The sequence below is a fragment of the Arachis duranensis genome, chromosome 1 (genome assembly GCF_000817695.3).
Source record: "Arachis duranensis cultivar V14167 chromosome 1, aradu.V14167.gnm2.J7QH, whole genome shotgun sequence".
In the NCBI taxonomy this organism is placed as follows: Eukaryota; Viridiplantae; Streptophyta; class Magnoliopsida; order Fabales; family Fabaceae; genus Arachis; species Arachis duranensis.
This window is the reverse complement of record NC_029772.3, coordinates 59,478,100-59,492,006: the sequence shown is the minus strand read 5'-3', so window position 1 is coordinate 59,492,006 and position 13,907 is coordinate 59,478,100. Positions and strand designations below refer to the sequence as shown.

General features: G+C 40.4%; 1 protein-coding gene and 1 non-coding gene across 2 annotated transcripts; one reads left to right on the top strand and one right to left on the bottom strand.

Moving 5' to 3' along the window:
* Positions 1-1,612: 1,612 nt before the first annotated feature.
* Positions 1,613-2,485, bottom strand: LOC107490551 (uncharacterized). The gene is made up of 2 exons (XM_016111322.1): positions 2,026-2,485; positions 1,613-1,851 (listed from the first exon to the last, which is right to left on the bottom strand). The coding sequence occupies exons 1-2, from the start codon at positions 2,483-2,485 to the stop codon at positions 1,613-1,615; spliced, it is 699 nt and encodes a 232-aa protein (XP_015966808.1).
* An 873-nt stretch (positions 2,486-3,358) lies between these two features.
* Positions 3,359-3,462, top strand: LOC127742915 (small nucleolar RNA R71). Its single transcript, XR_008004269.1, has one exon. It is a non-coding gene; the product is annotated as a small nucleolar RNA R71 (small nucleolar RNA).
* The last annotated feature ends 10,445 nt before the right edge of the window (positions 3,463-13,907 follow it).

Genomic DNA, 13,907 nt, shown 5'->3' with positions numbered 1-13,907 from the left:
CGATCTCTGCTGAAGAGTCCTTGTTATAGCATTGGGGCTGAAGTCCACCTCTGTTCCTCTCACGTAGCTTTTGAAGGTGGGAGCCCTAGTAGTGTCTTCTCTGGCCACATTGGCATAGAACTCCTTGATGAGATTTGTATTTATCTTTGTTTTTGGGTTCATGAGCTTTTACCAACCCCTCTGTTCAATCTTCTCTCTAATCTGTGGGCACTCATCCTCATTGAACTGGAATGTCAACTCTGGCAATATTTTCTTGTGTTTTATCCGTTCAAATTGGAGCTCATGGAAGGCCATCTTGAATCTCCCTCCATCAAAAGGAATGCTCTCTACCGGTTCCTTCTCCTTTCGCCTCTTGGAGCTTGATGATGCCATAAGTAAGAATTGGTGTGTGAAGGTGTTGAGTGTGTGTGTTCGAAAGAAAGAAGAGAGATGGATTGAGAGGATAATTGCATATGGAATGGGTTAGAGTAGGGGTTATATAGGAGAATGATGAGATTGAAGGGTGTGGATTGATAGAAAAACCCAATGGTGGACGGTTTGGGTTTAGCATTGGATGGGCACAAGGATCACCACTTTTATAAATTGATTGGTTTGGTCTCCAAGGCTATCCTTCTCCCAATGTTGCATGGCAACACTTCCCAAGGTACTCTCCTTGAGGACAAGTGTGTAGTTCTGTTGGTGAAGTGGCCGAACCCCCTTTCAATTGGTTGTCCCATCAAGTTCCTCCAACATTCCCTTCAAATTACTTGCAAGACAAAAGAAAAGAGAGATTAGTTTGAATTGTGGCGGTAAAAAAAAATTTGGAGGCTAGCCACCCCCTTTTTTTCATTTTTGCTTTTGATTAACTAAGGGCCATTCATGACTGCAAACCAACCGACCAATTAAGTGCTCATGCATGCAACGTTGGTGACACCAAACTTAGTTTGTGATCATGTGGTGAAAAAAATTTGATTAAGGCTCTAAGGTTGACATAATATAAATTGTGTTCAAGTCCTCTTAGTGTGCCTTGAACACCAAACTTGTCATTCACTATATGCTGCATGTAGAGATTCTTATAAGTGTTTGTCAAAGTTGATTTAGAATTCATGAAACTTGCTTTATTAACTACCATTAAAGATTAAAAGGAAAGGATATAGAACATAGGTTGCCTCCCATAAAGCGCTTCTTTAGCGTCATTAGCTTGACGTTTGGCCTTTGTCAGGGTGGTTGGTAGTGCTTCAAATCTTCCCCTCTTGCAGTGAATCTGTCTCCATTGGCTTTGTTAAGAAGCTCCACATGTTCTAAGGACAGAATTTTTCTGATGGTGTACACTTGAGGCAGCTGAGATGGGATGGTGGGGAGATGAGGTGGTATAGGTGGAAGATAAGCAGAGACCACTTCATCTCCTGGAGAGAAACCCTCTGTAGGAATCTTCTTGTTCCTCCATCCCCTTGGGGCCTTTTTCCTTGTTTCCCTTGATGTTACTTTGCTCCTTGTGGTTCCTTCTTTTAGGATGGTTTTGCTGCTTGTCTCATGTGACTCTGGTGGGTCTAGCTCCTTTTGGGTTACACTTGGTTGTTGTTCCTTCTGACCACATTGCTTGTCAACCATAGGGGGTTCTCAGGTGTGGTGCTTATGCTCCCGTGCTTGTCTCTTCTATCAGTTCCTTATTGTGCTCTTTCCTTAACTCTTTGTTATCATGATCTGCTTCTTGTGAGGGTTTGAGGACATTAAAGGTGAGTTGTTCATCATGTATCCTCAATATTAGTTCTCCTCGCTCCACATCTATAAGCACCCTGGCTATGGCCAAGAATGGTCTCCCAAGGATGATGGGATGGATGTGATTCTCTTCCATCTCTAAGATAACAAAGTCTGTGGAAAGGAAGTAGTTCTCAACCTTTACTAACACATTTTCAACCCCTCCTATTGCCTATTTTTGAGTTTTATCGACCAATTTGATGACTACGTCTGTGGGTGTTAGCTCATTGATTTGAAGCTTTTTCATGAGGGATAGAGGCATTAAGTTGATGCTTGCTCCCAGGTCACAAAGTCCCTTGTCAATAATTGTTTCTCCTATAGCACATGGGATGTGAAAACTCCCTGGGTCCTTCTTCTTTGTAGGTGGCTCTGTTTGGATGAGAGCACTGCACTCCCTATTCATCACTATTGTTTGCCCACCCTTCAGCGAACTCTTTTTGGTCAGCAGCTCCTTTATGTACTTGATGTATGAGGGCATCTGCTGAAGAGCCTTAATGAACGGTATGTTCACATGAAGGGATGCAAACATGTCGAGGAACCTTGAATATACTCTCCTTGCTACACTACCCTTGAGCCTTTGGGAAAAAGGTGTATATGGGTTCAGAGTCTCTTCTTTCTTTAGCCTCTCCCTGTGTGTGGGATTGAGTGCTTGATTTCTCTCTTCATGTTTTTCCTTTGGATTGTCTTGAAATTGTTCTGTTTGTGTGTTTGCTTCTTCCACACTTCTCTCATCACTTAGAGTGATCATCTTGCATTCTTCCCATCTTACTTTCTTTGCTTCTCCTCTTGGGTTCTTCTCTGTGTCACTTGGAAAACTATCAGTGGGTTTGGGAAACTATTGAGATAGATACCCCCACTTGGGACTCCAGCCTCTTGATGGTGTCTCAATAGTTTTTGATATTGGCTCACACTTCATCCTTGAACACCTTGTTGTCTTGGACTTCCTTACATATGCCTTCAAGTAGGGTCTCAATTCTGGAGAGTCTATCTTCGGTTGGTGATGGTGGGTTGAGGTTAGGAGGTTGAGAGTGGTCATGTTGGTTTTGGTATGGATGTTGAGAAGGGTGATTAGGTGGGTGTTGATATGATCTCTGTGAGGGATGTTGGTGAGTTGCGTTGTTGTTGGGATTATGGTTGTGGCATCTCTGGTCTTGGCCTTGGTCTTGTTGGTTTCCCTACCCAAAATTAGGGTGGTTTCTCAACCAGAATTGTAAGTTTTGTAGTATGGATCATGGGTCTGTCTGGGTGAGTTTCCAACATAGTTGGCTTATTCCTAGTCACCTTCTTCTCCTGTATTCACTCCTTCTTGAGCTGGTGATGAAGTGGTGATTATCGCAACTTAGTTCTCTTCCACCTTCTTGGTAAGATCGGCTAACTGTTTGGTGATCATCTTGTTTTGAGCCAGCAGTGCATCCATGTGGTTCAGCTCTATCACTCCTCGAGTGTTGCTTCTTTCAGAAGCATAGAAGTAGTCATTCTCAGCTACAGTCTCAATGACATCTATGACTTCTTCAATGGTCTTCTTCTTGTTTAAAGATCCCCTGATGAATGGTCTACGACCTTCTTTGATTCGTAGGAAAGACCTTCATAGAAAATGTGTAGTTGAACCCATTCATTGAACATGTCTAGTGGGCACCTTCTTGTTAAGTCCTTAAACCTCTCCCATGCCTCATAGAGAGTTTCACCATCTTGTTGCATGAAGGTTTGTACCTCAGCTCTCAACCTGTTAATTCTTCGAGGAGGGTAGAATCTTGCCAAAAATTTGTTCACCATATCTTCCCAATTTGTCAAACTCTCCTTCGGGAAAGACTCCAACCATTTAGATGCTTTGTCCCTGAGTGAGAAAGGGAACAAGAGCAGTCTATAGACATCTGGATGAACACCATTAGACTTCACAGTGTCACATATTCTTAGGAAGGTGGTTAGATGTTGATTGGGGTCTTCTTGGGCCCTTCCTCCGAATGAACAGTTGTTCTGAAAAAGGGTGATGAGCTGGGGTTTTAATTCAAAGTTATTGGCATGTATGGTTGGCTTTTGGATGCTACTTCCATAATTTCCTGGGTTTGGATTGATGTAAGAGCCTAGAACTCTTCTCTCTTGCCTAGCATGATTCATAGGGCCTTCTCTGGCATGGTTGTGAACTTCTCCTTCATGGTTATTTTCCATGTTCTCCTCCATGTTTGTTTCAAAGTACTCTTCCTCTTCCTCAGCACCAACAGCTTTTTTCCCTCTTGCTTCCCTCCTTAATCTAAGGAAGGTCCTCTCAAGTTCAGAATCAAAGGAAGTTGAAGCTCCACTTCTTCTCCCTGTCAAACAACTAACACACCCACATCAAGAAAGAAAATGAAGAGATTATTCTTGTTAGAGTGGCTGTTAGTGTGAGTGGTGCAAATTATCAAACAGTTAGTGGGTTAGTGAGCAGAATTGTAAATAATAACAAAGAAAAAGAAAACAAAGAGGGTAGAGGGGATGAAGGAAGAAGATAACTGAAACTAAAGGTAAATGACTAGGTAAAATAAACAAACAAAAGAAAAATGCTCAATCTAGTGATCTTCCAACTTAATCATTGTCGATACAAAATCAATCCCCGGGAACGGCGACATAAACTTGATGCACGAAAACTCGTCTTTGAACAAATTTCCCTTCGGAAAGTATACCGAATTATCGTCAAGTAAAAACTTAAAATAGAGTGAGGTCAAATCCCACAGGGATTGATTGGTCAAGCAACTTTAGTTGGAAGTATGCGCTAGTTGAGCTAAACAGAAATTGAGTTGAGAATTGCAGAAAATTAAATTGCGGGAAAGTAAATTGCAGAAAGTAAAGTGCAGAATCTTAAATGGGGATTTGGGGAGATGAGCATAAAGATAAATGGCAGAAAGTAAAGAGAATGGGTAAGATCAGAAATGGAGGATTCATTGGGCTTAGGAGATGTTGCATTCTCCAGATCTAGTTTATTCTCATCTCTTCCTCAATCAATGCATTCATTGATCTCCTTGAAAATCTTAGGTGATTGGATCCCAATTCATTGGCAACCCAATCTCTCCAAGCTTGAACAATTGCCCAATTTCTTGATTTAATTGCTCATGGGAAGAGATGAAGTATGGTCACTGATTATACCACATGTATTTCCAAATCAAAGTGTTGGGAGGATTACATGTCACTATATCCGTCCAAATCCCAATTTGGTCCAACATGAGAAAGTACTTCTAGCATGATCTCCTCATCCCTTTTCCAAGGCTCAGAGGAGATCCAATTATGGAGAGTTTCTTTTCCAAGACAACTAACCAATTGAACTAAGACCGAAAGCTTTCTAGTAAATCAAGAGAAAAGAAAGAGGAAGAAGAATGAAAACTACAATTGATCCATCAAATTACAACAGAGCTCCCTAACCCAATGAAAGGGGGTTTAGTTGTTCATAGCTCTGGAAATGGAAGATGATGAAGAAGAATACATTCTCCAACAAACTAGAAAGTGCAGAAAAGTAAATATACAATGGGTAGTTCTCCTAATTTCCAAGCTTTTCTCTAGTTCAAAACTACTCCTATATATACTACTCTTCTTGATCTTCTAGTCAGTTCTTCATGTCTTGGATATGGGCCTTTGATCTTGAGTTGAAGCAGTTACAATCTTCAGTGGGCTCAGCTTTGCTTGCAGAAAAAGTGTGAGTTAGGCATGTGTGGACGTTAGTTAGGACGTTAGTGGTGTTAACATTAAGTGAAAATGTGGGTTCGAGAACGTTAGTGACGATCACCTTTTTCACTAACATTGCAACCCAAAATGATCTACGTTAACTTCAATGTTAGTGGCACTAACGTGACCACTAACGTTGCCTCTTGGTCCTTCGTAAACGTTATTGGCATTCACCTTTTTCAATAACGTTGCCTCTTGGTTCTTTTCCCCACGTTAGTGTAACTAACGTGGCTCTTAACGTGGGCATGCCTAAGCTTCGAGTGCATTAGTGACACTTACCTTTGTCACTAACGCTCCAAACGCCCCTCCTTCCCATGTTAGTGCCTCACGTTAATTGCATTAACGTGACCACTAATGTGGTGGTGATTGCCATCTCCAACGTTAGGGACAAAGGTGAGTGTCACTAACGTTGGCCCATCATGCTTAGCTCCACGTTACTCTTCACGTTAGTGGTCTTAATGTGACCACTAACGTGGGCACTCTTGGCTTAGTCCAACATTAGTGACAAAGGTGAGTGTCACTAACGTTGGCGATTACTTTCTTCTCCCACGTTAGAGTTCATGTTAATTGGATTAACGTGACTCTTAACGTGGCTAAATGTGCCTTTGTGGAACGTTGGTGGCATTCACTTTACCCCTAACGTTGGAGCTCCTCTTTTTCTCCACGTTAGCTACCACGTTAATGTACTTAACGTGGCAACTAACATGGGCTATGATGGCTTCGAAGGCGTTATTGGTGATCACTTTTTCCATTAACGCTACAAGCTTGTCCCCATTCCATGTTAGTGGTCATGTTAATTAGATTAACGTGGCTGCTAACGTGGCTCTTTCTTGCTTCATTTGTCCTGAAATCAAGCAACTAAAGTGCATAAAAGCTCTGTTCCAAGTCATGAGATTATGCATCATCAATTATATCATTCAATTCCTACCTAATTCTCATAAAATCATGTAAAGTTCACAATGTTTGCTTGAATCAAGGTGTAAGTGTATTTTTGTCCAAAACTTGCTTATTTAGTAAGAAAATGCATGACACTACCCTAAAATAATAAAGAAAATGTCCGTGAAACTGGCCAAGATGCCCTGGCATCATCACACAAAGCTCTCATCAAGATCTTCATTTCTAACTAAGTTTTTTCTGGTAAAAACTCGCATCGCATGCTCCAATTTTCTGCCCTAAGTAATTTTATATTGTTGGGTTTGGTTTTTTTGAGTAAGTTTTATGATTTTGTTTCTTTAGGGGTGATCTAGCATTGGATATTGTTGGGTTTTGCCCCTAATATCATTGGGTAAGGTAAGTTTCTTCTATGTCTTGTGGTTTGATATTTTGGGTTAGCCCTAGTGATATTTTTGTATGTTATATAATGTAAGATTGAGATTTGGTGTTTGTTGGAGTGAGCTTGGTGTTTTGAGTTGTGTGGAAATCGGAAAAAGTATGGTTTCAGTTTCTTTTATGTAATATGTAATGTTTCTGGACACTTAGGCTAGTGGCCTTTAAGATAGGTTTGAATGATGTGGTTGTATAATTATTTGTATGTACATGTTATGCTTGATGATGGTTTGGGATAGAGGTTGAATGAATTTGTATGTGAAGATGTATATATATATATGTTGGTAGATGATGGTTATTGATGAGTATGAGGACTTTGATAAGTTATGATGCTGGGTATTGATGTTTGAAGATGAATGTTGATGATGATATTGATTATTGGTTAGTATGGTTCATGTTGAAAATAAATAATTGAGGAGATTCGATGAATTGATTGATGATAATGGGACTAATTGCATGAAAGATTTGGTATATGTAGCATTGATGATTGTTAGAAATATTGAATTGGAATTATGGATTTGTCTTGAATTATGGTGGAAAGATTGAGTGAAATAAGTGTGAAAGTGATGGAAGTACAATGGAAATGGTAAATGTAGTGTGTGGTAGTGGGTTGTGCTAAATTGAGTAGGTTTTGTTTTGGCTTGGTTTTGAAAGTTTTGGAAAACTAGAGAATTGTCACTTTTGGTAAAAACATGTTTTTGGTGAACTTTAGTGGATCATAACTTGAGCCTCGGTTTTCAAAATTGGTTGGATTTTGTTTTAAATTAAAGATGATTTTAAGAGCTTTAAAATTATGTCAAGTTTGAGGAAAATGGAGTTTTGTAGAGGAAGTTATGAGCGTTTAAAGTTTGGTATAAAAATATGATTTTTGCAGCTTTAACACTTTTCTAAGTCTACTAAGGCTTGCGTACGCGACACTGTGCACGCGACGCGAGCATTCTCCACTGCCTAGGGGTCTCGCGTACGTGGCACTAACTTGCATACGTGAGCATGTCTTTTCAAGGTTTGTGTATGTGAATTTTTAACACGCGACGCGAGCATTCCATTTGGGTTGGGACACTCGCATACGCGAGCAGGGGGTCGCGTACCCGACCACCTTTTTTTAATAGCATGCGTACGTGGGATAGAAGGTTGCATACGCGAGACTCGTGTTTTGCTGAAAATATGTTTTTCTTCACTTTTAAGGGTTCTCTAGCTTTCCAAGCTTCTTTAACTTCTTATTAAGGCTTGTTGCTGGTAATTAGGCCCTAAGACTACTGTAGATAGGTTTATGATTTGAGATTAGTAAATTTATGTATGAGTTTAAAAGATGAAGAATTAAGCCTGGTATGTCAATTGGATGGAGTTGTCATGTGAATTGATGGGCAGCCGGGTTGATGATGAACTTGAGATATTGATGATGGATTATGAGATTGAAACTCAAAAATGAATGATTATGGTCAATGGAATGAGTATGAACGGAAGTGTGCTATGAGGAGTGGCCTCTGAGATGGATTATGTGATTGTGACATGCATTGTTCTCTGTCATAGGGACTGTGGCAGTCTCCCACCTACGTTCGGATGTGAGGGCTGAGGCAGTCTCTTGCTCACGTGACATGTATTATTTTGGTAAGTTGCTATGCGCCTTGGGCAAGGGCTGTGGCAGTCTCCCGCTTGTCGAGGTAGCGGTGTTAAGAGTGTGCCGGGAACTATATCCAAGGGTCAACAGTGTGTAGGGCACTATATCCCAGGCTTGGCAAAGAGGCAAAATTCCCGGAGTTGTGTTGATAAACCATTATTTTATGATTTATATTGTGTTTAATTGAGCGATTTTATCAAGTCTTTCACCCACTTATTCATATGATTAGCATGATATTACAATTCCTTCCCAAAATTGTTCTATTATTGAAAACTTGCTTCCTAAAGATCTTTAAATTGTATATTTTTATTCTCCTTTATACCATTCGATGCCGTGATCTGTGTGTTAAGTGTTTCAGACTTCATAGGGTAGGAATGACTTAGAGAATGGAGAGGAAGCTTGCAAAAATGGAAGGAACACAAGAAATTGAGGAGATGACCAGCGAGAAGTGACGCGGGCGCATGGCTCATGCGACCGTGCGAAATGGAGGAAATCGCAGTGACGTGCTTGTGTGCCTGACGTAAACGCGTGGATTGGAAGCTGCACAAGTGATGCGATTGCGTGGACGACGCGCACACGTGGCACGGAAAATGCTGAGTGACGCAAACGCGTGGACGACGCAATCGCGTGATGTGCGCGATCTGCAAAATTTGCAAAAACCGCTGGCATGGATTCTGGGCCGTATTTTAATCCGGCTTTCGGCCCAGAAACGCATATTAGAGCGAGGGAACATGCAGAGACGCAAAGACAACTCTCATTCTGCATAATTTCTAGTTTTAATTTTTGGATCTAGAGAGAGAATTCTACCTCTTCCTCTAGGTTTTTCTTTTACACTCATAATTTAGGATTTGAAGATTTTGGCTTTGGTCATTGAGAAGAGTCTACCTTCGAAACTGGTCATTCTAGTTTGTTTACCTACTTTTTACTTACTCTTTCATATCCGTAATTTGTCCAGAGTTAACATTGGATTATTTTTAGAGTTTATTAATACAAAGACTATTTTTATTTTTAATTGATCTCTTTGACTATTATTTATCATGTTTCTTTTTATTTCCTCTTTTTATTTTGTAAAGTCTACATTTATGATAATGGAGTAGTTTCCCAACTTGATTGGGAGTTGATTAAAAGGAGAACCTTGAGTTGGAATACTCAAGAGTTCAATTGTAATTGGTTCGTTATTGGTCGGCTTGTTAGTCGCTAACTCTAATCCTTCCCAAGGGAGAGGGTTAGGACTTGCGAATAGAAGATGACTTTTAACTTGACTTTCCTTCATTCATTGAGGGTTAACTAAGTAGAAACAACTACTAATTATTAATTAATCTTGAGAAAATTCTGACAAGGATATAACTTCCGATTAATCTTCTCCCGGTCAAAATTTTTATTTAAATTACATAAATTCTCTGATTTAATTTCCTGTTTACCAAACTCAAAACCATTTTGGAAAACCTCTGATTAATAAAATAGCACATCTTTTTGGAACTCGTTGGGAGACGACCTGGGACATACTCCCAGTATTTTAGTTCTAATTTTGTGACAACTTTTTTCTAAATTGACAAGTGGATTTTTGCTGGTTAAGAGCTGTACTTGCAACGCCATTTTTCTTAATAATTCTTAATCTGCCAATTTCCACCGCGTCAATTTTTGGCGTCGTTACCGGGGAGTTGCAATAGAGTGCTAATTTATTGATTGGAATTTATTTATTTGCATTTTATTTTATTTTGCTACTATGAGCTGCATGTTTCTTTTATTGAATGACGCGTTCACTACCTGATCAAAGCTTGTCAGTATTTGATCCTGAGATTGAAAGAACTATTTCACGTATAAGGCAAGCTCGGCATCGGTTAGTCCTCCCCGAGGACGAATTTGAAACGTCACTTAAGGAAGAAACGAGCTCCCTTTCTACTGATTCGGTTTATTTACGTGCAGGTGACATGGCAGCACCTAAGAGAGTTACTATCCAGAAAGGTAGAACCCCTGATTTTACACTGCAACCGTATCAAGCGCATTACCCAGCAGTGGCTGCAGATTTTGAACTAAAGACTGCACTACTCAACTTGGTGCCTAAGTTTCATAGCTTACCTGCTCAAGAGCCTATCAAGCACCTTAGGGATTTCCAGGCAGCCTGTTCTACTATCAGGCGTGATGGTGCAGATAAAACTTCTATTCTGTTAAAAGTCTTCCCATTCTCTCTTGAGGGAAAGGCGAGAGAGTGGTACTACGCCCAACCTAGAGTGATTGTTGCTAACTGGGATACGCTTAGAAGGGAATTTTTGGAAAAATTCTTTCCAGCTGAAGTTACTGATAGATTGAGGAAGGAAATTTCCATGATTGTTCAAGGCGAATCCGAGACTCTCCACGAATATTGGGAGCGCTTTAACAATCTTCTGGAAGCATGCCCCCACCACATGATTGAGAAGTTAGTGTTACTCGGCTACTTCACATAGGGTATGAAGCCTCAAGATAAGACCACATTGGAAGGTGCTAGCAATGGGTCTATGAAAAAGTACAAGACCACTGATGAAGCATAGCAATTGATCAATGACTTAGCTGAATCCACTAGGAATCACAGGCAGAGGCAAGGCTACTCAAAAGCTATTGCAAAGGTATCCTCTAGCAAAGAGACTACTGCTCTAGCTCAGAGTATATGTGAAATGACCAACTTACTGAAGCAGATGCAGTTGAGTCAAGAACAAGCTCAACAAGCTCAGCCTTTTCCACCACAGTAAAGCCAACAGTTGGTTCCACAAAGAGTATGTGGAATATATGCTAATTATAGTCATTATACCGATGAATGTCCGCAGCTCCAACAGAAAGACAACACTGTGGTAGCCACTCATAACTTCTATGACCGCCCCAATCAAGGATACAATCAAGGTGGCAGCTACAACCATGGATGGCAGGAAAATTTCAACCAAGGTTGGAGAGATAATTCTAACCAGGGTTGGAGGGACAATCATAACAGAGGAGGCAGAGATAACAATAGAAACCAGAGGTGGAATAACAATAACAACTTCAAGCAGCAGAATCAGAATCAGGCCTACAGAGTACCTCATCTAAGGCAGCCTCAAGCATCTCAGCAGACCCCTCAGATCACTTATCCCTCTTCATCTTCTAATGATGAGTGAGTTATTACAATCTATTGATCGGAGACAGTAGGCCATGGAAAACAACCTTACTTCTACTCTAAATGGTCTGAACTCTACCTTGCAAGCTCTTGTCTCACAGATTGGATCACTAAATAACTCCAACAACCAGCCTTCGAGCTCCAGTGGAATCCCCTCTCAATCATTACCCAACCCCAAGGGTGGCATCAATGCCATAACCTTGAGGTCTGAAACCATACTACAAGGGAGGAATCCTGAGGAACCAAGCCCGCTAGAATACGCCCCAGCTGAGGACATGGTTGAGGTAGATGATGTTAAAGAAGAAGATAAAGCACAAGGCATGGCTGAAGCAGAAGCAGCCCAACTAAGGAACGCAGAACTCCAACAAGCTGAAGCTGTAAGAGACGCCACTCCTATCCCATTTCCACACCTTGCTAGGAAAGCCAGAAAGCATATGGAACTTAATCCCAAAATTGTAGAAATCTTCAAAAAGGTTGAGGTAACTGTTCCCCTTTTTTATGTTATTCAGCAAGTACCTAAATACGTAAAGTTTCTAAAAGAATTGTGCATACATAAAGATAAAATTAATGAATTAGAAATTATTCCTTTAGGTAGTTCTATATCTGCTTTAATGGGAAATATACCTGAAAAATGTAGTGATCGAAGCCCATGTATGGTTAACTGTACCATTGGAGGTGTGATATTTTTTGACTGTATGTGTGATTTAGGAGCGTGCATGAGTATTATGCCCTTGTCTATATATAATGCTTTAAGGCTCCCTTCCTTAAAAAGGTCGGCAGTTCGTTTTGTGTTAGCAGATAAAAGCATTATTACAGTGGTTGGAATTCCTAAAGATATGTTAGTGAGCATTAAGGGGATCACGTTTTCCATTAACTTCTATATCTTGGAGATGCCCCAAAATGACTCAGGGAAGCCTTTGTCAATCTTGCTTGGAAGACCGTTTTTGAAGAATTTGAAGTTCAAGCTGGATGCCTTTTCGGGAACCTATTCTTTTGAGGTAGAAGGCAGAATAGTGAGCTTCAATCTGGATGAAGCTATGAAGCATCCCCCAGAAGATCACTCCATATTCCAATGTGACATGATTGATGAAATTATAGCTGCAACTCACCAGGAAAAAATGGAAGAGAGTCACATGGAGCAAGATCCAAGTGTGGGGACACCCTCTGAACATATTGAAGATTCGTTACCATTTTTACCAGCCCCAGATGATCCAGAGCCAAACCAGGAGCAGAAAATAGAATTAAAGCCCATTCCTCCACACTTCAAGTATGCTTACCTTGAGGACAAATAGAAGTTTTCAGTTATCATTGCGAGGAAGCTCAAATCCCAACAAGAGGAACAACTGCTTAATGTATTGAGGATGCATAAGAAAGCAATTGGATGGAGCTTGGCGAATATAGTAGGCATCAGCCCTCAAGTTTGTGAACACAGAATATTCTTAGAAGAAGGAGTAAAGCATGTCCGTCAACCTCAGAGAAGATTGAATCCAACCATCTTAGAAGTTGTCAAGAAGGAAGTAACCAGACTACTTGAAGTAGATATTATTTACCCAATTTTGGATAGCGAATGGGTCAGCCCAGTGCAAGTGGTGCCCAAGAAGTCTGGAGTTACAACAATAAGAAATGAGCAGGGAGAACTTCTGACAACCAGAGTGCAGAACGCATGGAGAGTCTGCATTGACTACAGGCGTCTCAACCAAGCCACTCGCAAGGATCATTACCCCTTACCATTCATTGATTAGATGCTTGATCGCCTGTCAGGTAAATCCCATTACTACTTTTTAGATGGTTATACAGGTTATTTTCAAATCCATATAGCTCCTGAAGATTAGGAAAATACTACTTTTACATGTCCTTTTGGGACTTATGCTTATACAAGAGTGCCCTTTGGCTTATGCAATGCACCAGCTACTTTCCAAAGGTATATGATGAGTATTTTCTCTGAGCTCATTGAGACCTATATGGAAGTTTTTATGGATGACTTTAGTGTATATTGTGATTCATTTAGCCTTTGCTTGGATAGTTTATCTAGAGTATTGGACAGGTGTGTTAGTTCAAACCTTGTTTTAAATTTTGAAAAGTGTCATTTTATGGTGAAACAAGGAATTGTTCTAGGACATGTTGTTTCTGATACTGGTATCTCTGTAGACCCAGCAAAGGTGGATGTTATTTCTAGTTTACCTTACCTTCCTCTGTGAGGGAAGTCCGTTCATTCCTTGGCCATGCAGGTTTTTATAGGAGATTCATTAAGGACTTCAGTAAGGTAGCACTACCCTTATCCAGACTACTGCAGAAAGATATTGAGTTCGAGTTCAGTGAGGATTGCAAACAAGCATTTGATAAGCTGAAGATCGCCCTGATACAAGCTCCAATTGTGAGGGGACCAGACTGGAGTCAACCATTTAAAATCAT

What these genes read in the sequence shown, in the direction of transcription:
- LOC107490551 (XM_016111322.1), bottom strand. Translation starts at nt 2,485, where the DNA reads ATGATCACTCTAAGTGATGAGAGAAGTGTGGAAGAAGCAAACACACAA. An exon ending in AATTATTGACAAGGGACTTT is followed by an intron (nt 1,852 to 2,025) that starts GTGACCTGGGAG and finishes TCCTTTCCACAG; the next exon opens with ACTTTGTTATCTTAGAGATG.